This window comes from Pyrgilauda ruficollis, unplaced genomic scaffold (assembly GCF_017590135.1).
Source record: "Pyrgilauda ruficollis isolate IOZ18807 unplaced genomic scaffold, ASM1759013v1 scaffold19, whole genome shotgun sequence".
In the NCBI taxonomy this organism is placed as follows: Eukaryota; Metazoa; Chordata; class Aves; order Passeriformes; family Passeridae; genus Pyrgilauda; species Pyrgilauda ruficollis.
In genome coordinates, this window is record NW_024518095.1 from 609788 (window position 1) to 633712 (window position 23925).

The 23925-nt window shown below is 37.2% G+C and overlaps 1 protein-coding gene across 1 annotated transcript in view; it reads right to left on the reverse strand.

Moving 5' to 3' along the window:
* Positions 1-4591: 4591 nt before the first annotated feature.
* The window catches only part of ADAMTS20 (ADAM metallopeptidase with thrombospondin type 1 motif 20), an 86785-nt gene continuing 67451 nt past the window's right edge, over positions 4592-23925 (reverse strand). Inside the window, exons 29-39 of the mRNA XM_041465581.1 lie at positions 16373-16540; positions 14980-15153; positions 12441-12611; positions 11613-11813; positions 11350-11479; positions 11101-11195; positions 10908-11002; positions 10366-10499; positions 9710-9801; positions 6868-6972; positions 4592-6227 (exon numbers count right to left, since the gene is read on the reverse strand). Coding sequence (XP_041321515.1) covers positions 6138-6227; positions 6868-6972; positions 9710-9801; positions 10366-10499; positions 10908-11002; positions 11101-11195; positions 11350-11479; positions 11613-11813; positions 12441-12611; positions 14980-15153; positions 16373-16540 — 1455 coding nt within the window. The 3' untranslated portion in view covers positions 4592-6137. The remainder of the gene's footprint in view (positions 6228-6867; positions 6973-9709; positions 9802-10365; positions 10500-10907; positions 11003-11100; positions 11196-11349; positions 11480-11612; positions 11814-12440; positions 12612-14979; positions 15154-16372; positions 16541-23925) is intronic.

The following is a 23925-nucleotide window of genomic DNA, read 5'->3' on the forward strand; positions in this document are numbered from 1 at the left end:
TCCCTTTTTATGCCTGCCTATCTGCATTCCCCAGAGACCTGTCTCAAAATAATCTCTCAGTAAATATTTGGCAGCATGATACCAAAATTCACTTGTCCACAAAAGAAAAAGCAGCAACGACTCTCTAATCCTGCCATGGAAGAGTGGCTTCTAGAAGCAAAATAATGTCATTCTTCACTGTGCACTTTCTGGTCCTGCTTTTATGTCAGCACACAGGTTGTGTGGTTTCCCTTGAGGTAGCAGATATGAATTTACTTCTTTTCCCTTCTTTCTTGGGAGTTAGAAGTGGAAATTTAGCTAAGGAACTGGAGACACTTAATTTTCTGGCAAAGGTAGTAATAAACCCAAGACAGAAAACAATAATTGAAGGGCAAAAGAATTCTTATTTAAATACCTTGTAAACCCTGACTAAAGGGGCTACTGGTAGCAGGCAGCCTTCTTAGCCCTGTCTGATCTGCAGAGCTTCCAGGAATACAAACGCTAGCAAGGCTGCTGTTTTCTTTACTGAGGTGTACAATAAATGTTTTTACAACAAGCTTTTCTGCAAGATGTTTTAAATACAAAACACTAAAATGAAACTTTTTGCTCTCTGGTTTTACAAACATAAATTTCGATTTGTGTTCTGTGCAACCACATTTGTAATTATTCAATCTTCCAAAAGTAAATTAAAAAGCTCATGGACAATGATGAACTGACCATGAATGTCATTACCATGGTCAATAAATGACTGCCAGAGACAGCTGAAGTGCAAAACAGGATTTCATCCTACAAGGTGTAAATATGTGCTGCTGCTATGAATCACTCTAGTCTTCTGCAAATAGAAAATTCATGTGCGCTCCTTGAATGTTTCTTGCTTCTGTAAACCTGACTGCAAAATAAGCCCATACAGTTATTTCAAAAAAAGCCTTTCAGTATTCATAAATGAAGGGTTCCGCTTTCCAAAACAAAATAGTAATGATGAGCAAGACAGAAAAAGCTTGGTTTATTTCAGCTCTTTAGAGAGAGCAATTTGCTACAATTTACAGCTCAGATTCTCCATGTTTCATGCTTTGTTTAATTATGCAAATAAAATTTGAAAAACATATGCGGACAAGAAAGTTTTGTTGCAGGAACAGAGATAAAACACACACACAGATTAAAGAGGGAAACATTTGTTTATTGAAAAGGAAAAAGTTCTGGATGGCAGCACAGAGTCAGACATGAGACAGATGAATGCATGCACAGCTGTTCATGTTTAAAGGCAGAATATAGACATAAATACAGTTAGATCTTTGGTCTGCTCTGCTGCTACAGTATTTTTATACAATCAACTCAAAGGAATATCTATCATAACTGAACACAAGGGGAAATTTATCAGAAACAGAGCACAGATTGCTTCTTTAAAGCCAGGATAAACAAAGCCCAGAAAAGCCTCTCAATCTATGGTATTGCAAAATAAACTTAACTGTGCAAAAGCAAACCATTTTCTGTGGATGGCAATATGAAATGTCAGATCCATCTCCAAGTCAGATAGCTTGTATTTCTGTTTGAACAAAATGCAGGTAGTTTACCCCTACAATCACAGTTCTGCTCTGTCTCAAGGAAAGCCAGTACTGTGAAACAGGAATGTCCTCTAAAAGCAGTATTTTTTTTCTGTGATCTGTAAAGCTTATTTTCAAAGCACACCAGAAAGAGAGCGGGCCCCTGTCCATGTTTTAATGATTAGATTATGATTAGTGAGACCATCCTAAAAAATCATAAATGCTCAGGAAGTAACGGTCAAATACCTTAGGAGAGCAAAACAAGAGGCAATACAAGAGAGACCAAGCAGGTCTATAGGATACAAATATTTCCCCAGAGTTGCCACTTTCTAGCCTTTAAAGGACATTATTTCCTATTGGTTCTGCCATGGTGACCTCCGCTCACACTTTTTCTGCATCGAGATACCATGTAACTGTTCAAGGCATTTAAGTGCAACCTTCAGTATTTTGTGCTTCAGTTTCTACAAAAGTAGAATCATGGAAGTCTATCATATCATGAAAATTAATTCTTGAAAAATGCTTTGACAGGCTTCTTTGGTATGCATTAGGAAATTGTTTCAATTTATAAATAAGGCCAACATGGATTTACTGTCAACACGGATTAACTGCCAGCATGGATTACTTTGAACTCTCCGTTGTGATGTTTATTAATGATGATCATTTTGATGTTCCTTATTTAAATATTCAGTTATCTTCCTTCAAAGTTATTTTTGTAAATAGTTTTCCCTTATATATTTTAAGTTAAAGTTAAAATACTACAGCATATTTCTGATCCACTTATAATTCAAGTTCAGTTTTGATAGCCACAGAACATCAATTTTCACATATCTATTTTTTTCTTTATGGAAACTGTGAAAACAACCCCACATACTCCTTCCTAATCTTATTTAAAGCTTTGCAAGATATAGAAAGCACTTGCAAGACAGTAGTATTTTATTAATATTCTGAATTTCCCAATAATCTCATGTTTTACTGCAATAAAAATACAAAGACACAAACCCCCTTCCCTGCTATGTGGAACTTTCATTTCAAATAGCCAACAAAACAGAAGTTACACTGAACATATTCCAGTTTACAGCAGAAGAAAACCTCAAACCTTTCCTTCATCTTGTCACGTATATCTTGGATATTACAGGCTTTCAGTTAGATAAGAAAAGCCATGACTGTCCATCAGAAAACTGCACAGACACATACACGTGCTGAAATCACTCAGTCACAGCTCTGCCCACGAATGTAAGATTGACTGATTGTACAACACCCATGTTGCAGGTCACACCTGCGCACATCCTGCTTCTCTGCAGAGGGAGAGTGGCCAAACAGACCGGGATGGATTCTGCTGGGACAGAGAAGTGTACCCAGAGCCAAAGTTTCCATCTCCTCTGCTACCTCCCACATATAACCTTTGGGGAAATACAAGTAGAAGACATCTAGAGGATGAATTCATCAAGAGAAGTCACAGGTACCGTCACACATCAAGTGACATTTTGTTAGAGAAATGTGAGAGACAAGGTTTTTCATATCTAGTCCCTTTCTGGTACTTAATATTCAGATAAGCATTAAATGTGTGCATGCACACACACAGGTAAGTTAAGTGTACACACACAGCCAAGTGCAGTTCTGTCACCTAATATGTAATGCTGCCATCGATGGGATTGAAAATACCCTAGAAGCCATCTAACAAAGCATTGTTACAATCCTCTTTAGCTATTACCATTTATCATTATTTTTTTTCTCTATGGAATAGTGATAGGGCAGTTATGCATTTCATTCCCTAAGCATGAACCCAAGCAGGAGAGCTGTGTGACTGTGGTCAGCCACGGGCACCTCAGCACACGCAGACCCAGGAGGTGGAGCTCACAGCTCTGTCATGGGGCAACCTGCCATTCTGGCAAGCATCTTGGCTGCCCAGTGGGATGGAAATTCAGAGCTATTTCAATTAATGCATACGGAAACATCTTACTGCAAGTACAACCCATGATCCTCTGTTTTGTTTGCATGGCCTCCTAACATGTCAGCATCATCAAATCTCCAGTTTCTTCAGAGCTGATCATTAGGCTTGTGTTTTTCTTAAATTGCCCAATTGCCCTCAGGACAAAAAGTGAGAAACTTGAAAATGGGATGACTGATTGAGCCCTTCTTCCTCAAAAAAAAAAAAAAAAAAAAAAAAAAAAAAAAAAAAAAAAAAAAAAAAAAAAATTAAAACAGGGAAGTCACAAAATGTCAGATCATAAGGATTACTTTTTCCCCACAGTTGGCTGAAACTCTAAATCTCTAAATCAAGGGTATAAGAAAGAAAATATGCAAAAATCTACAATACAATATAGGGCTGTTCTATGCAGAAGTTGGACCACATTATAAGTGTGCTATAAGTTATAAGTCTATGCTATAAGTATAGAAAATACATTTTTACTCAGAAATACATTTTATTATCCAAGAGAAACATGATGTATTGAATTAAACACATTAACATTAAAAGTCACTTTGTTTGGCAGTGGATTTACAGAGTGACTTTGTGGCAGCAGAGGTGAATGCTTTGTAGCCTTCAAATGAGCTGAAAAAAAAAAAGTCCTCTTGGGGATAGAGGCAAACTGCAGCTGCCCTTCTGCCAAAGCAGCGGGCAAGGGGCCATGCTATAAAACCTGGAGTTAGCACAAACAGAGGAAAATTATTTCAGATATCTACATTATTTCAGTTAACAATTTACAGGGCAACCCTTCCCAAAAACATAGCTGACTGTGGGAGGATAACTGGAAAGAGCAGACACACATGGAGTTCTTCCCTCTGATGCAGGATTTGCTTCTATATAAATTATTCCTGTAACTACAGCCTCCAGTTATTCCAGTACATGTCAATGTATACCACTGTAGAGAAGCATTAAGAATGTAATTATTCTGTAAATTATCTCATTTCAGCTTAAAGAAGCGGAAATGTTTTTGCAACATTTTTTACTTAGAGTACGATACAAAAAGAACCCAAACAAAAGTAACCTGGTACCATTCACACAAGCATATTTATTATATAAATATTTTATAAATTACAAGATTTTAATTGCAAATTTAAACACTTCTAGGAAAATAATCTTTTATAGTCTTATTAATGTTTACAACTATTATAAGGCACATAGTGCAAAAATACATTTCTGATGCAGAGATCACAGAATAATTACCTACATGTGTTATCTTAAAAGAAGCTGCATACACTTCTGTGGTACAGTGTTGTTTTTAATTAATAAATATTGCTAATTCATGGCTAACTTTTTGTGGGTAAAAATGTGATGTAGCTGCCACTTGTTTTACCAATTATACTGGCATGCAAAATAAATATTTGGTTTACAGAATGCATACGGTCAGAAAAAGCCTGTATAATTATCTGGTACATTATAATTATCTGGTACAATAAAATACATTATTATGCAGGTAGAAAATTTTATTCTGAATACCTGAGAGTTGGCCCTAAAGCACATTACCTCTATATGCATATATTTCTACAGTTCTGGATTGTAAAGTAATACAAACCAACAAATCAAAGAGCTAGATCATTTTTTAAACCTTGTAACTCTTCTTTCAAGAGCAGATGTTAGCACTGTATTTACAGACATTGAAAAATCAAACTGAGTCAAAGATGGACACCAAAACCACTGTGGGTGCTGCCTCTGTCCAGATTTTTCACTAAGGTTATTGAAAATGATGCTGAATCAGACCTTGAAGGATGCAGTTACTAATGTGCCATTGGCCAGGGTAAAGGAGTAAGGTGGACATGGAAAGTGTTTAAGCAAATACATATTTGTGCAATTATACACAAGATCCTATGGTAAACAGAATGCACTGCTTTCACAGTATACTTGGATGAGAGGCAGCAATTTAAAATCAGGTTTTGAAGCAATTGGTTTCCATATTTTCTTTTCCTGTAACCACAGCAAACCTAAGACCTGATGTTTAACATGTGCTACAGAGACTACAGAGGTTAAAGCACACTTCCCAGCATTTCTGCTAGGATTTCAGCACCACAAAAATATAATGAAAGGGATAGGGGAAGATGCTTTCACTGACAGAGAAACACACAGATCTATACAACTATCTCAATCATTTTGGCTATGTACTTTTCAGCTGTAAGTTATTGACAGATAATCCCTACAAGTTTGCACAAAATTGGAAGTATTGAAATTACCTGTCTCTTTATATAGCAGTAAAGCTTTCCTTTCTATATTTTAGCACAATCTATCAAAGAAGATCAGTACAGGATAAATTTTACTGAATACTGCATAAAGAATTATACTGGTAAGTTACAGGTAAAGAATTACAATTATGGTAAAATTTAGAGTGTTACCCATGGAAGTAACTCCAGTGCAATTTACTTGTTAGTACATACTGTACTTTGAATAAATACTTCTCCTGTAAAACCTGAAGGTTTCTGATTGTGATTTATGCACTTGCTAGCCCACAAACAGATAATACAACCTTGAGTAAATCCTGAAGAAAACAGGAATTCTTATTAGTGAATGTTATATAATGAGCACTACAGACATGAAAAAATTACAATATACATACACAAAGCACCTACAATTTGGACCTAAGTGATGAATGTCCCTGCTTTGATGCTCTTAGTACATCAGAGTTCTCACTGTATTTGAAGTTGGAGACCAATAATTGTGTTAGGAACACATTTTCCACAAAATCCTCCGCATCTTCCATATATTTTAGTACCATCCTGGGAATTAGACAAAGAGAAGAGTCAATCAAGAAAAGCCATTGAAATCACAGTTGCACAAAAGGCTTCTTGAGGTTTGCACACAACAGACCTTTTGACAAATCATACCTAGAAACACTAAATCAAGAGACAGCAGCATTAGTAAAACAGGAATAGAGATCCTTTATCATCACCACTCCACACCTTGTTCCCAGGCTCTGCACCAGTCCCTGGCTTACCATCCAATATTGTCTTAAACCATGCACACTTACTGTTCAGGTTTAACAAGTATGGTTTCCATGCTAATAAAGATGGGAGTAAGAAACAAAAGGGATCATCTGTAGTAGGATGACCTTGGACAAAATGTGGAGGGTTGGGTGTTGTGTTTGGGTATTTTTTAGAAGCAGCTTTAAAGCCTCTAATAAACCCAATTAATACAATGACCTCTTAAAATCAGTTAAGAGAGGGGTATGTAGGGAATGCTGATGTGAATTAGATCCTGGATAGTGTGATTAAACATTGTTGAAGAAAACTTAAATGGGTCAGAGACCTTGAATGCTATTTCTGATTCACAAAAATCACTGTAGCTTTCACTACAGTCAACACTTGTACCTCTTGTCCAAGCTGTAAGAGCAGGTAAAGGAAAACAGCATTTACTCACGTGGGATTTGTGTATGTCAGCAGTCGCATAGTTGCCCTGAGCAATCCACCTCACTGTACTGGACAATCTCAGACCTGTACCAGCCAAGTTAATGCTGAACTGGCCCTAGGAAAAGAAAAAATTTAAAAAAACCCACAGAGTTGATAAACAGGGTTCAAAACACTAAAAGACTTTACATTGGCATATTTGTACATATCACTTGGGATATGTCTAAACATGAAGTACTCAAAGGTGTGTACAAAATATGGGCTGGTTATGCTGCATTACACCCTTTCTAAGAACATTCACAACACCAAACCAAACTATTCTGCAATAAGCACCAGCTGTGCATCAGCTGATCTGCAGCATCTGAGTATGAAGACAAAACTAACATCAGACAAATTATTTTTGCCCTTCTACAAATAGAATTTTAATTTACAAAAAGTACAGAGTTTCAAAAGGCAAGAATGAAGCTGGTTTTCTTGAATGACTATTTTTTGTTAAGTTCCTGAATTTTTTGAAAATAACTTGATCAAAACATACTGCTGCCTGTAAAGACAAATCACTTGGACATCTAATTTTCAAATGTTTGCACACTGTCTAAGCATCATAATCTTATCATGTTCCATTGTTTTTTCAGTATAACAAATATCACAACTGAACAAGAATATAAGTGGATGCTAAAATAAATATTTTTAAATTGAATGTTTTGCAATACGAACCATTCACAACAGATAGAGAAGCTAAAACATTTAGAACACAACCTACACAAATACAGACACTGAAAACTAGCTTCAGTCAGTTCCTATGAGAATAGGAAATATATTAAAAGTAACAAATTGCAGTACCTTGGTAAACAAACTGGGATACAGAAAATTATTAAATTGCATTCACAGAGAAATGCAATATGCTACAAAGAAGTACTGCCCTCACAAAGAGCCAAATGATTAGTTCAGGCAGCACTACAATCAGAAAACTGCACACCTCTGCATTATTCAGAAAGCCTGGATTTCTATATTCAGACCTAGTAATTTTTTATTGCAAATGGTAGCTTCTGTGTTCTATTGCTTAATAATGTCATACATATATAAATAAATAAATAAATATATATATATATATATATATATAGCTTTTATTATGATGATTTACTTAAATTGTGTTGCAAAAATTCAGTTATATTGCTCAGTGTGGCAGATTCATTTTGAGAGCACTTCTATGCTGTGCTTATAGCACTCACGTAGCTCGGGGCGAGCTAATAAAACCTCATATGGATAGGGTAGGTTGTTCTTAAAGTCCCCACAAAGTGGAAGACATCCATTCAATGAAGGAGGAAATTCATACAAATGATGTGGATTTCCATAATTAACACTCCCAGAGTAACTTCTTTCACAGTGACATCATTTGGCAAAAATAAATGAGAAATGCTATTACAATTACTATGACAGTCCTGTCATACATAGCTGCCTGGTGTATCACGCAGCATATACAAGGCCAGGAACTGATTTCAAGGACTAAAAGTACAGGAATGGAAGCCTTTTGACTGCATCTAAAGTGTCAGCTTCAGTCAGAACTTATAGGTGGAAATAAATGTGTCAGTGCCAAGCCATGTAAGCAGAATGACCTCCCAACAGAAGCTACACATAGCAAAGAGATTTGTATCATACTGCACCCAAAGGACTTGCAGGTAGAAGGCATCCAGTACTGTAATGAACTTCAACTGTTTTCTTGCCGGGGCTTTAAGTCTGCTAAAACTTAGGCACTTCATTTGTACCTAAATTGCACATGAACAGTATCTAGCTGCCCTTGGCTGTGTCCACCCACACAGCTGGTCTTAAGTTTAGGCAACCAGGAGAGATGGATGAAGGGATTCACTTCCAAACAAGTGTGAGCCAGCTGGTCTTATCTCGTTTATAACCAGTGAAAAGAAATTCACTTTCAGAGGACCATTGACCTCATACTAAATTGACTAATACAGTAAGATAAGCTGAAGTGTTTTCTAAGGAATCCTGTTTCTGCCACGGAGCTGCAAAGGTTGACCAGGTCAGACTAGGGCTATGTCTGCATCATCAAGAAGGACAATGCAGTATAAGCAGACCTGTAAAGTAAAAATTGGCCCAGAGAGCACAAGTCTGTAGACAGTGCACCAATCAGGGGTTTATTTTGGACTAAATAAACTCTCCCCTAGTCCCATGGACTGAATCCTCAATAGCATTAGAGTATGAAAAAATCCTTCCTCTGAAGCTCATTGCTGGCTTTAGCTTCATCCAAAAGGGATCCTTTTCAAGTCTTTCAAATGTTTCAAAACTACTCTGTGATGTGAAACAACAAACAGCAAACTGGGACAATATAGAGATTAATCTGAAAAGCACCACCCAATACAACACTAATGTAGACACAACAATGCATGCAGAAATTTTAAAGTAATCTGCTAAAAAAGATTGATTTCCTCTGGTAGTCTTCAAGGACATGAAGCATCAGGAGAGAAACAGAGAAAAGATAAGGAAAATTATGCAGGATTATAGAACAGTCACTAGAGGAAAATAAAGAATGAGAAAGCGCTAGGGGAAACAAAGGATACACCAAACGCAGAGGGAGGCAGAGCAGTACATGAAACACACAGAAAGCTGGAGACACATACATGGAGCCGACACAGAAAGGGTGCAATAAACAATTTGAGGGAGAAACTGTGAGGAGGGATGGTGGAACAGTAGAGAAGGGAGTAAGAAAAAAAATACTTATTAATGTTTTACACTGACCTCACAGTATAGGAGACTGGTTTAGAATCTCAAAGATCTAAACAAGTCACACATATTTTTTCCCCCTCTTATGTAAACATTTCAAGGGACTAAGAGATCATAAATACCTGTGGACATTTGGCTGCACTGTAGCAATCTCCAGCTGTAGCAAATGGTACTGCTCTCCCCAGTAGAGTCTGAGCAAAAAGAAAATCTGTGGCTAGAAAACAGAAAATTACTCAACAATAGCTGCTGCATTTGAAGTTCAGAGGGGAACAGTGAAAAGTGTGAACATGGGTGTTTTATTGTTTGCATTGGGTGGGGTTTTTTGTATGGGACACTGCACCAAGTGAGCTGGGCCAACTTGCCAGCTTCAGGCAGTGGCTTAAAGCACTGCAAGATTCCCTGTCCATTTATTTAGTGTCTGCCAAGGTCTGAGAAGGGACTAAACAGAGCATACAAAGACTTCCACAAGAAAAAAAAAGGTGTGGACTAAAATAAAATGAAATAATAGGAACAAAACCTTAGAAAATGAAGGTAGTTCACATATAAAATATGAATCTCTGAGATTCATACCACTTGGGACAAATTAACAAGATAGTAGTGGTGTTCTTTCTTTTTTTTTTTTTTTTTTTTTTAGAATTCTTAAATTACATAAGAATTTTGTTTGACCCAAGATGGCACAGCTCAATCTGTAAGTGGATCAAAATAGTAATTGGGTAATTGTGACCATGTATAATTTCAATTGAATGCTCAAATTGGCTAAAACTAACAAAATGCTTACTTTTAATTTGCATAGAAGCTACATCAAATCTTATTTTGCTAAAAACCGTGAAGCCAGCTGCAAGGTAATCATTTCGACAGGCACAGTCTTGCCTTCTGCTTCCATTGAAAGGACATTCATATGGATTCTGCAACCTAGAGAATAGAAAATGTTTAGTTTTCCTTTCGAGATTTTTCCTTAACATAATATCATAGTGAAAAATAAGGGTACTGTACTATGCCACATAAAAATATTAAACAACCTTTACAGAACAACAAGCTCAGTTTTTAATCTTGACTCAACTGAAACACTAATGTGAATCAAAGCCATTTCTGCTGAAGTCAAGACAGAAAAATATTATAATAATTTAGTACAACTAACATAATTTCAGGATTGAAGTATCCACATTTCTGTATGTGTTCTTGCATGCTTGGATATTTAAAACAGAAAATCAAGGAAAACAAAATCCTACTCATATTTCTCACAAAAAGTAATCATTATTTTATTCTTTTATTTTGGAAGGAATAAGTGCACTTCATAAAGTTACAAAACCACTTCTGTACCTGTATCCATATATTTCAGAAAAGTTTTCTGCTTCACCTTTTACCAATGTCAAATATTCTTTGGGATTTTCTAAGTGCATGCCTGAGCAATAAATCTGGGAGAGAAAATGCAACCCTTTAGCAAAATCTTTATTAGAAAAGTGTTATTTCATAAAAATATGTACTCATAAAAACTCATAAATATTAACAGTACCTTTATCATCCTTCCCTTAACATTAAGTAGGTATTCACCATCCGTTTTCATCCCTTTTTTAATCTGCATATCTTTGCAGGTGGTAAGAATTTCACCTTCAAAATGAATGATTAAATCATATTAATATTTCAGGAACAGAGCTTACTTTCAGGACTTAATTTTCCATAATCACACTCCAAATATATTTATAGCTTTAATATAAGTAACCTGGGAAAACTTTAACTGCATAAAATCACGGCTATCACTTACATTCTTTCTCATGGCAGATCTTTCTGGCATCTGGTTTTAAACGAGGCAGGCACAAGTCACTAGATAAGCCATTTTCAGTCATACACTCTACTGTTCTCTGCTTTATCCCCACTCCACAAGATGCTGAGCACTAGACATAGATAACCATTAAGACTTAGTTTAGAAAGAAGCAAATAATTAACGCCATTATGTCAGCAAGTTGTTCTTGTCATTTATTCGTGCTAGCGGCAGCTATAAAAACGAGCTTGCACATCTGTACTCACTTTGGTCCACTTCCCCACTGTCCACGTAGCTGCTTGTGAACATCCTTTCACATTGCATCTGTAAATGTAGGGGGATGGCTCTACTGGGCATTCTCCGTATGCCACAGCGCGAAGGCCGCGGATGTGTCGCCTTTGGACAGAGTGGATTCCAACACAGTACGGGATCCTCTGCTGATAACCAAACCCACAGCTTTCTGAGCACTGAAATAAAATCCCCAAGCACAGACATCACTTCTGTGAACGTTTCTGTGACATTCCTGCAGAATTGCATTACAGGTAAGCCAGCTCTGAGCCTTGCTCTGGCAAAAGCCTGCCATTGGAGGCGTGCCACCCTGGGCTGGAACATCAGTGTGCAGAAGCGAAGGTCTGCAATTGTTCCATGTGCAAGGAGCCACAAAGCCCCACGGTGGCCTTCTCTCAGAGGTTCCAGAGCCATTCCCTCCAGCTGTGACACATGCACAGACATGCACACACAGGCAATGCAGAAGCGCAAGGGAAACAAAGCACTGGTCAAACACTTCACGGAAATCAAGGAAAAGCGTTTTGGTTACTTCAGCGAGGTCAGCTTGCAAGAGAGTTTCCTGGGAACCAGCAAAGGAATCCTGTCGTAGGGGCAGTTCTCCTCTAGTTAGTGATCACAGGTGGTTAAGGGAGGACTCATAACAGCCTCTACAATACGTCATGGCTGACTTGGAAGATCAATGTGGAGAAAGTTTAGACAGCCTTGCTCAAATGCAAATATGCTACTTTTTTTCTTCACACATGTAACCTAAACTTTCTTAAATGTAAATATATATAAAAGATGTGTGAGCAGTACAATTAGTGTACCTGTGACAGTTCTCCTGTGAACACAACATATTCAAAGGGAGATACCCTGCAGGTTTTGGATGATGGAGGCTTTGTGGCAGGATCACAGAAGCTTTCATCTACTTGGAACTGGTTTTCATTCACACATTTTACTTTCCTGTATATCTCCTTTCTTCTAGATGATGCTGAGCACTAAAAGCAAGAAAATTAATCACAGTTTAACTAGACATTTACAGAATGAAGTTACCTACTGATTGGCACACACCAGTAAAACCCAGACAGCAATGCCTTTTGACATCTGCTATCAATGTCTGACTAAATTATTTACTGAATCTGTGTCTTTTACTTTGTTTTCAAAGTACTTCTAATCAGCTGAAAAAAACCCCCAAACCTCATAGAATAACAATGACACAGTAACTGTTGGGTGAGACAGAAGAGAAAATGAAAATGTCAAGCCAAGATGATAGGTTGAGTGCAAAAACCTTCCATATGAAAAGAGACAGAAAAAGACAGATTTCAGTGAAAATGAAAGGGGTAAGTTGGTCCTGAAAAAAAACAAGTGGATCTTGAAAACAGAACAAGAGGGAGAGGGAGAGAAAGAGAGAGAGAAAGCTGCCTATTAATCAAGCCAGTGGCAGTGCCAGCTTTGAGCAGCAGTAGGTGTTGAGCCTGTGCCTTTGCCCAGAGTGTCCTCAGACCTCTCCCCGTGGCAAGCTGGTGGAATGGTGAGCCATCACAGAGCTGCCAGGACAGGATAAGAACCTTGCTCCCACCAGAATCCAGAAAAGTGGAGGTACAGGCTAAGTAATGTATATCAACAGCACATCCCCAGCTGTGGGTACCTGTACTAGGCTAACTTTTAATGGCATGGAGGAGCTCAGAATATTAGGCACACAAAGAATAATCCAGTCACAAGGTAATGGGGACAGGCAGAAGAATTCTTTTCATAATGCTTTATATCTTAGCTTTGTAGGCATTCTTCTCCCAAGGATAAAAACGCTTCACCCAAACTACTGGCTGCAAACTGCTAAATAGATCTGGACATATTTCTGCTCTGCTGTGACTGGTGAGGCGAGGCAATGACACACAAGCACCCAGAGCTAAGACAGTTGGGCAAAACATTACAAGTTTGGTGGAGGACAACCTACACGGGGAGTGGCATGCAGATGGATAAGCACTTGAACTATTAACATTACATATACAGGGCTGTGTATGAATGTGGTGAGAGAAGAACACAGAACACAGAAATTTCAAAAAAACAGTAATATACATGCAGAAGGAGTTATGAAGTAGCTGGAGAATGTACTGAAACAGAGGGTGTTTGTAATGGAGAATTCCAAACACCCAGCTGGAATACACAAGGGTTTGCTGGCAAAGGAAAATTCGCTCTCATTCTTTGAAAGAGTTTATTTGTGCTAAAAGCGCATTCTGAACCACTTCCACTTATTCCTGATTTTGACAGCTACACATGAGAATAGAACACTTGAAAGAAACATGTATTTGTCAGCTTTCCCTCAATATAGCAAAGGAATATATATGTCTGAACTGCATTAATATAATCTAGGTTTTGCAGAGCACCAGCCAAGGTTTTACATATTAACAGTTGTCACTGTGTCTATAGCACTGTGCCCCTGAGACTTTAGAGTCTTCATATTTAAGGGGGTATGCCCTAGAAAATTTAGCATGTCAGAATGTTAATATGACACAAATGTACAAAATGTTTTTTTGTTTAATGTTAGAGAAAAACTCTTCTGCACACCATTTCAGGTATTACACATAATTTTTGTTTATTCTCTCTTCCCCATCCTTATATGTTTGCATGTTTGCAAAAATAACAAAACTTATTAAATTTTTAGCATGTAGAAAATAGTAATTACACCTTTAGAAATGACAGCTCTGTCCTGAAGGTATCTGTAGATTTTCTTAAATATAAAAAAACACATTTGGTAAGAGAATGCTGTGTTTTATTTTCTTATCTTGCTTCCTCTTTGGTAGGAGTATAATGAGATTTATTTTGCTTCTTATCTTTTCATTCACAAGAAAAGATGCTTCATGTTTTTAAGATGCTTTAAATCTTCCATACAGAACTTCTTATAAACACTGTTGTCCAAAGATTTTACCTCCATGGTCTTTACTTCCACATGACATTTCTTCTGCATTTCTGTTTTTAAAAAGCTGCTTTTTAAAAGATATTTCGTAATAAGGATTTAATAAACACCTTATGCACTATGTAGAGAAGTAAGTAGAGACAGTCCTATCAATAAGTACCTGCTCAGAACTCCACCAGAGCTTTTGTCTACAATAGACAAGCAAATCCTGTAGAGATTATAAAAAGAGAGTATAAATAAAGTATTTGACATTTTTTTGTCACTTTTGAAGTTTTGGCAGCTTGACCTTCAAAATTTCCAGCACGGTTGTTTGTTATTCTACAGCATAACAGCTACTAGAAATACATCGAAATGTTGGGCGGAAAAAAATGAAAAAAGAACAGAAACCCCCAAACTTATTGTGCCATATTACATAACTCAATTAAGTCATAGAGGTTAAAAACCTTACTTACATTTTCCCACCCATGTGCCAGCCAGTGGAACAGGAGGCAGGCGGGCAGCTGGCAGTGCCTTGTGCTGGCGGGGCGCAGGTCACGGCTGCACAGGGCGTCACTCACCCGCCCCAGGCCTGTCACCTGGCAGTAGATGTCCCTTTGCTGAATCCCCACTCCACAGGATACAGAACACTAAAATTGATCAAAATTAGTTGTGTTGCTGTGAAATGAGACTGCCCCAGAAGGGCGTGCAGCTGTCATTAGAAGTTCTTAGGATATTATTTAAAATATACTTCACAGCCCTTGTGATGTGAGTACTCCTATCAAGAAGATGTATGTTGAAAATGCAAAACTCCAATTAAAATGTTTTAAAAATATAGAAAATAATTGCATCTGAGGTACCTAACTGAGCTCTCTGCCTACCTTAATTCACAGTAGGGACAATCACTACAGACATATGCGCAGCAAAGGTTTACATTTTTGCAAGATCAACAGTTGAAGCTCTGAGTTTACATCTTGTCTTTATTAGAGACTGATGGTCTTGTCTGTTGTTTGAAAATGCAAATAGCACAATAAAAGAGAAAAAATCTCAGTGTTTCAGGTAAGAAAATCTTGCAAAAAGTGTAATATTCTGAGGACACTATCTTTTGCAGGTAGTACTAACAATTTTGAACCCTGAAGAGCTTAAATGCCAAATTTTTCTTTTCCTTCTTCCTGCTCAAAGAAATTTCACTATACCACTAGTGCCTGCTGAGATAAATCTAATTCCCTTTTACCCTAGGCAGAAGCATGATTATGTCCCAAAGCCTACATAAAGGCCCAAGCTCAATCATAAAGTTCACATTGTTCTGTCAAGTGTGGCCAAAATGGTACTGTGGTACTGTGTCATTACCAATGTGGGGAATCTTGTGTTGAAAGAGTAAGTGAAATACTAAATATTGTAAGGTGCTCAGTTACACACAATTTTACAACAAGGTGACAGATGTTTTATAAGACCAAACCAGGGAAAAGGCCAGTATTTGTGCCCACAAGCCCTTTTTCATGTCCTTTTCCCACAAATTTGGCTCCATTTCACTCTTTAGACTGAGATAGCAAATAGTGATATTAATGAATTCATTGCAGAAGGTAAGAAGTAAGATTTAAAAATTCACTGTTAATATACAAGGCAAGATTAGCAAAGTCCTAAGTAGCTATTCAGTACTAAATTGAGATTTGCAAATAATTTCAATTTTCACATACATTTATTTTTCATAGTTCTTAAAAGAAAGAAAAAGAAAATACAATTAAGTACTTGCTAATTTGTTAATTTCATTGCGATGTGCATACTGACAATTTTTCCCAGTAAAGCAGTGTGTCATGAATATGATATTGCATTTTCATGGAGAACATAATTATGGAAGTTTTTACATACCTCATTCCATTTGCTGACCTTCCAAGAAGGACATCTTCCAGCTCTACATATTTTGTATGTTCGTGGCTTTTTCAAATGTTTGCAGTTGTCTTCTTCTATTTTCACTTGGAAGCTGTTAATGCAATGCACATCGCGAAACTTCAAACCTTTTCCACAGGAAACAGAACACTGAAAAGAGAAGTGTTATTTCACTACTTTGCTAAAAATCTCAGAGCAATAAGAAAACCAGAAGAAGCTGTGGTGTCACCCAAAATGGACTCGGCCATTATAGGAGTTTCTGTATTATGCCACAACATCTGCTGTACGTGTCTGAAACTTCTCTGTAAGCTCTCATACTGAGCATTACAGATCAGGTGCCAAATATGTCTCACATCTTGTTCATTCATTGATGTCATCATTGAGAAATACCTGTGCTCAGACATCCATATCCATACAGGAGACAGCTGGATACTATGAACTCACAAGAACAAGCTCTAGCAGCTGTTTCCAGATGTGTACTGCTATTTTCACACAGGCACAACGCTTATCACAAGCACCAAAGAAAAGAAAATACAATATCATGGCTTTGTGTGTTTCTAGCTAGTAGGCTACAAACTCATGTTGGCTTGGCAACTGCCCTCCATGAGCTTTGGGTATGTTATGGTACGTGGCAAACAGGCAAGAGAAGAGGTATGAAGGAGACATCACCGGTTATAGCGCAGTCCTCAGAGGTGTGGACTTGCCCCACCCCCTAGTATCCCATTTTCTCCGGAAAGCTGCTACAATATACACAGCTGGACCTTCCTTCCTTCCTTCCTTCCTGTCAAACTGTCAGGGCAGCAGGATTGTTCTGTGAAACCCTCCCTGGCAGTGCACTCTAGCTGAGACTACAGCGTGTGTGATGGATCAGGCTTTGCTGGAGAAATGGCCATTCCTCTGCCATGGACTGCCATCCCACTGCTGGACTGCTGTCAGGCTTCAGTGAGGTTTGATCAGTGAGGTTTTGATTCATCACATCAGGGCCGTCCTACACACCTACAGAGTAGGGCTACAGGACCTAGGGAGCTTGCAGTCAAACAAGGAAGTCAATCATCTGAACTTCTTCCACATTAGGTGGCTACTCAGCTGATTTCTCTTGAACCATGAACAACGTCAGTATAAGTACTTTAGTATTTCCTTCTTAAATATTTTACATCATTTTATTAACAACTTTAGATCAATGGAGATTTTTTTTTTTCTGTCTGGAAAGAGAACATGTTTAATTTGTTCTAGGATTTCATCCATGTTTAATTTTAAGCTTGAAAAAGCACTTCCTGTGGGAAGATAATTAATTCAGGTAGAAAAATAACAGTCAAAAAAAATTTGAATTTTTTAGTGGATATGAAAAAAAAATTAAATATAGACTTTCCTCAAAAGCAATGAAGATATTTCTCTTCCCTTTATGTCATAGCATCATCATCTACATCATTAGCATCACATGCTAACTTAACAAAGCATTTTTGAATACATACGTCTTCTATTTTCAGGAAATTAAGTTCAGGTCATTCAGCTTTTAGTACAAAACCTAGTAAATATTTGCCTGAGAAGGACAGCTGGATGAAAGTTTTTAAAATAGAGAACAAGCAGCTGTAATAAATTAATCTGCTAGGTAAAAACATTTTTGTTTAAGTTTCTTGAACATAATCTCAGCTTACTCAGTTGTCCTCAATATCACAAGGATTTCTATGCCTTTAAACATTTATATGTATAATCTTAAAGGTCTAATTGAAACTGCCACTGTGCTTAAAACTTTGCAGAATGAAGCAATACATTTGTCACACAATAAAATGGGTGGCATATTTCTCTTATGCAACCATATTTACAAAAAAGATAAGGGCACTGATTTGACCACAGTTTGCCTTTTACATGTCTACTCTAAAATCTCCATAAAGAGAATGCTTGTTTCTAGATTAAATCATTTTGCTCTCAGCAAAATCTTTCAATTTAACTTTTTTAAATAATGTTCTTGTAGCTTTACAATTTATGGTTTTTTTTTTAATTTGGAAAATACTTTAAGATAGGAAAATAACAAAAAATACCTGAAATTTTAATATATGACTAATGTATGTCAGAAAACTTAAAATGTTTAAATCATATTATAAAATAAATATGATAAAATATTTATATAATATGATATAATATAATATAATAAATATTATAAAACTATAATATGATAAAATATTTATCATATTATAAAACTCTTCCAGAAGACTTAGCTCTGAAATCAGAGGATTTATTTATCAAAGCAGGCACAATAACTTGCACAAAAACTGAAATACTGTTAGTATCTGGTAATTGACTCTACCTTCCCTTAAAGCTTTTTTTCAAGAAATTCAGACACAAACTATAGACATGAAGGACCCCTAAACTCTAAATGTTCCTCCCTTTAATACTTTATTAGGAAATGAAGCTCAGCACTGAGTTACTTAACCTCCTGTGAAGTGTCAGAAAAATCCTACATGTCCCTCCTTCCTGAATGGCCTTCTCTGCAGAGCAAATCAGGCTCCAGAGAGCTCCCAGGAGAGGCCTTGTGGGACAGCATTCCAGGCTGAGAGCTGCAACCAAAGAAAGCCTCCTAAGAAGTCTCCACTTCAGGAGGTGAGGCTACCACAACACAGAACAATCTCACAGCACAGTCTCACTCTTATTTGTTGCCCTCAACATTAAGTACTAGGACAACACTTTTCAGCAGATACACATCTTTGTTTATACTGTGCAGATATATTGCATTCAACAACAGTTTTATTTATTGTGCAGGGCTCATGGCTGCTAACAGCAATAGACTATGCAAATAAATGTCTTATCCTGCATCTCAGCCTTAGAAAGATGTGCCCATATCTCTACTCACTAGATACAGCATTACAGGTTTACTTCTACACAGGTGCGAACTTGATCTGAATTGCTGTGGTTGGCCTAGGTTTTTTTTTCTCTTTGTTGGTTCAAATTCAACTGAGTTATATATCTGTTATATTTAAATGTTCCTATTTGATCTTTATAATTTGTGCTATTACTTCTAAAGAAAAAAACTAAAGATTTTTGTGTTAATTTATTAGAAAGTATTATTACCAGTTTCAGAGAAATGCCTACTTCTCTTTTATAAAGATGTTCTACTTACTTTTGTAATTAGAATACATGAATTAAAAGAGGGAGTTTAGAAAGGAAAATACCAGCTTGGATGTTAAAAGTAACAGAGGCTTTATGAACAGTTATTACAAATATTTCACTTAAATACTGTTTAGCTTTGATGACTAAAAGATACCAACTATTAAGGTACCTAGCTGAAACCTAGGTATATTAATGTAAAAATGCAGAAACTCAGATGAAAGATACCTAAAATCTGAAGGCAGAAATTACTTTCAGTTATTTTAAGAATGTTTGTATTTTTAAAGACTAAAAAACATAGGGAATATAATTTATCTTTTCAGTAATATAACTAGTATAAGTCATCTATCTATTATTTTTTTCTTTGCTCTAAAAGACAATAAGTTACAAAATACTGCTAACTCATATCATGTAAATATCCACATTTAAATAATTTTTCCAGGGAGATTTTCATTCCATATCAATTTAATGTTATGTTTAAAACTTAAAAAGACATGTTCAACATGCTGGTTCTGTATCAAAAAACATTAAATGCATTAAATCCTTAAAAGTGTACAGAGACAATATTTCTGCATATATGAGATTTGCTATCCCATTTTTTCCCATATTCATCAAGGTCTGATTCTCTGTTCACATGTATCCAAACCTCCTGTTGAATAGACCTTGCACTGAAAAAAAGGACTGTCACTCTGCAAGAAATTATTCACTTGCCTCCTCTTATGGGTTTCACCTTAAGAGCTTTTCAACTTGAAATTTTTTGTGGGTTTTTTTGTTTGTTTGTTTTTGTTGTTTTGTGTGTTGGCTGGGTGGTTTTTTACTTAATTCATGAAAGAACGCTGATGTTTAATTCATTATAATAATGTGGCTTTGCTCTGAAGAAATGAAGCTCCTGATGCTTGTAAAAGCTAGAAAACCGCAGAGATATTAAGCATCTGTAAATTTCTGCTTAAATATAATTGCCAAAGCTCAAAAACAAATAAAGCACTAAACTAAGACATGCCTTTAAGCAGCTTTGCTACAGCCAAGTGCTGGGGGTATTGCATCTTCTGGAATTTCATGGAGTTTCTCCTGCCCACTTCAGAGGGGTTCCACAGTGCCAGATTCCTACATCTGCTGCAGCGACCATCTCCCACCTATCGCAGTGTAAGGAATAGAAACCTAAATATCTCTAAGGACCAGATCCTTTACAAATTCACTGGGACATCAATAAAATTTAGGCAACTGATTTGAGGACTGTTATTCTTAAAGCCTTGCAAATATATCTGTTACAGAAGCACCGAGATTGCCCTGAGCCACAGCCAAGGACCTTAAAAAGTTCTCTTAAAAAGTGGTAACAGTCTTCTACAGGCATGCACAATCTTTTTAACAGATTGGCCAGCTCTGTGCTTTACAAACCCCTAAGGACAACTAACATCCTGAAAGCAGATTTTCCTCTAATAACAAGTTAAAGAAAGAAATTGCTCTAATTGTACACTGAGTGCACAGCAGATGAGTGAAGCACACTGCCAAACACAGTGGTAGATGATATTTACTGCAACTGAAGAAAAATAAATGCTCCAGGTTTTGGTGTTTTTTTGTTTTTTTTTTTTTTTTTTTTTTTTTTTTTTTTTTTTTGCCACATGAAAAAGCTAATACATTTGCCACAGATGTAGAAGATCCAGGATCATCAGTGGGAAGTTTCAGAAGGTATATTACTCTGTATGTACAGTATTCTCCTGAAATGTGGTATATTCTGGCTTCATTCCTTAGATAATATATAAAAAAGAGTTCTTAAAAGGATCACTTCCTCCCAAAGTGCTTTGGCATCATATGCAGGCAGACTCAGCTGTGTTCTTTACTGCATAGTGACACACCTTCAGCAAAAGAAGACTCTTCCAGTCTCCACTGCTCATGGGAGACTCCTGACCAGTAGGTAAGTGCTGCCTGTCCTCCATTACAGAGAACAGATAGCAAAGACAGAACACCAAATCACTCAAATGCTGAATAAAAATGTTTCATCAATATCAAGTGGGGAATATCTTTGCATTTGTGTAAGGACAGAGCATAGATCCTGCTCAGTTCCTTGAATGAAAATATAGATTCCATAGAAGATCTGAGAGGGATTTGAAGTGCCTAAAGGCATTTAAATGCAGCTTACAGGGAGATGTCTTGCACTGATCTCTAACCCCACCAGTCAGTATTTTCTTTGGAGAGCTGCATACTGAACACTGACCTAAGAACCTGCCTGCCTGGCCTTCCTTCAGCTCTGTAACATCAGTAAGAATTCTCACTGGTGCAGGAGCAAAGCCTTGTTCTGTGCTCAGGAAGCCACTCTTGTCCTCTTAGTGCATCGAGCCCACAGCACATTTCTTACAAGGCTGAACTTTCCCCTCTGTGAGCCTGTGCTCCTTCTCAAAGCCCATAACGTGTTTATTGCACACTCTCTGTGGAATAAGGTCCTCTCACTGCTTGGTGCCCACCCTGATGTGGTGGTGATCTTCCCAAGGCCTCACTCTCCTGACTCTCCTGACAGGGAAAGTACAACTGCTGTAATTCTGGCCACTTGACAGCCCTCCACTCCAACTTGAACATGGTCTCCTCTTGACTACTTGAGCACGGTCCTCATGGCTCAGTTTGTCTATAATGTGGTTTCATTTGTATGACATTGTGCACAATTGGAGGTTTATGGTGAGAGGACAATTTTCCATATATTTTCTGCAGATTGATCATGGAGGAAGAAAAAAATCCATAAGAACATTAAAGCTCAGATGAAATATGAACATTTCCTCAAAAAAAATGCAAGCTGAAAAAACCCCATCCTGTAACAATTTTACACAGAGTTGTCTCAACATTGGATAAACTAATATTTCCCATATGCCATGTTCTTTTAAAAACATAAATCTGCAGTAAAAAGCTGGATTTCATTACTATTGTTCAAAGTCATTCCATAACACTGGTAACTAGGATTCATCTGTTTGTGTTTTCTTCATAGCAATAAAGTTCTGTAGGGATCAGCCTGACAAAACTCATGCTTTCTGTGGCACAGATGGACTCCCAGACAGGCATGCCATCATCAATTCCTACCAAATTAGAGCTCTTTCTGCAGCAGATATGCAACTTGACTAAAAGATTTTTTGATTCTTTTGCTATTATTATTTCATTGAAAAGTTGAAGACGTTGTATTACTTGGTGGATTCTGTACCAAGTTTCCTTAACCTTTTCTTTAAAGGAAGTGCTTTGTATAGTTTAGCTGGTAGCCTAGTGGGCTTCTGGATACTGAAAAACAGACCAGTAAATGGAAAGCATGTAATAGCTTATTTTTGTATTTGTATTAGATATACGGAGACTTAAAATATAGATGAGTTACTAGAAGATGATAGAGGTAATTTTCTTCATAGTAGCTAGTGCAAGCTTTTGGATTTGTGACCAAGACAGTGTTGAAATCACATGGATATTTTAATTATTGCTGAAGTGTCACACAGCTTCAAAGACAGCAAGGAGGCTGGAGGTGCAAAAGTTTAGAGGTGACACAGTCCAGACCAAGTAATGTCATGGTCATGCGGGGAAGAGGGAGGAAGCAGAGGCATGTGGAGAGATTGCATTTGCTTTCCCAAAAAATGATCACGCATGATGTAGCCCTGCTTTTCTGGGGATGGTTGAACACCTGCCTGTCCATGGTAAGTGATTAATTAATCTCTTTTTCTGCTTTGCCTGTTGGTGCAGCTTTTGCTTCACCCATAAATATTACTTTTTTAACACATGAGTTTTCCTACTTTTATCCTTCCAGTTCTTGCCCCCATCCCACCAAGGGGGAAGGAGGGAGTGGTTGTGTGGTGTTCAATGCCTACAGGGGCTAAGCCACAACAGCAGCACTGAAAAAGGATAAAACATATTACAAATGTTAAAAGGTATTTTCTTCCTTTTTCTGCCTTTTTTTGGTCAGGGACTTTTGTGATGGACAGGAAGTTCAGTTTAAAATGGGATTAAACATGGTAGTTGCTTGAGTTGTCTGGCAAACTGCATTTTGATGATCTCTAATTGGCCCAAAAGCCTATTTGGACTCTTTTAATATTCTAGAAGTAGAGCAGGATCACAACTGCACAGTTAATAAAACAATACTTTGAGCATTGCTTAGTTGAGAATTACTTTCAACTTCTCATTTGCTGTATTAGAACTAGATCTTTGTCTGCCTCCTCTGATTGCTTCATCTTCCCAGGGGTTTCTGCAATGCTTGAGCACAATATGCATTTTTCAGATAAAAGCACTCAAAGAGTTGTTCGTTCCTTTGTATGTTGACAACTGTTAAGAAGCAATTACAGACTCTGTAATTAGATCCTACTGAATTCTTTGATTTGAAGTCAGTAATTCTTTGCTAAAACAAGTACAAACATTTATGCCATTAGCTCATGCACCCAGAAAGGACCAAGGATCAAACATTCCATCACTCCTGAGAA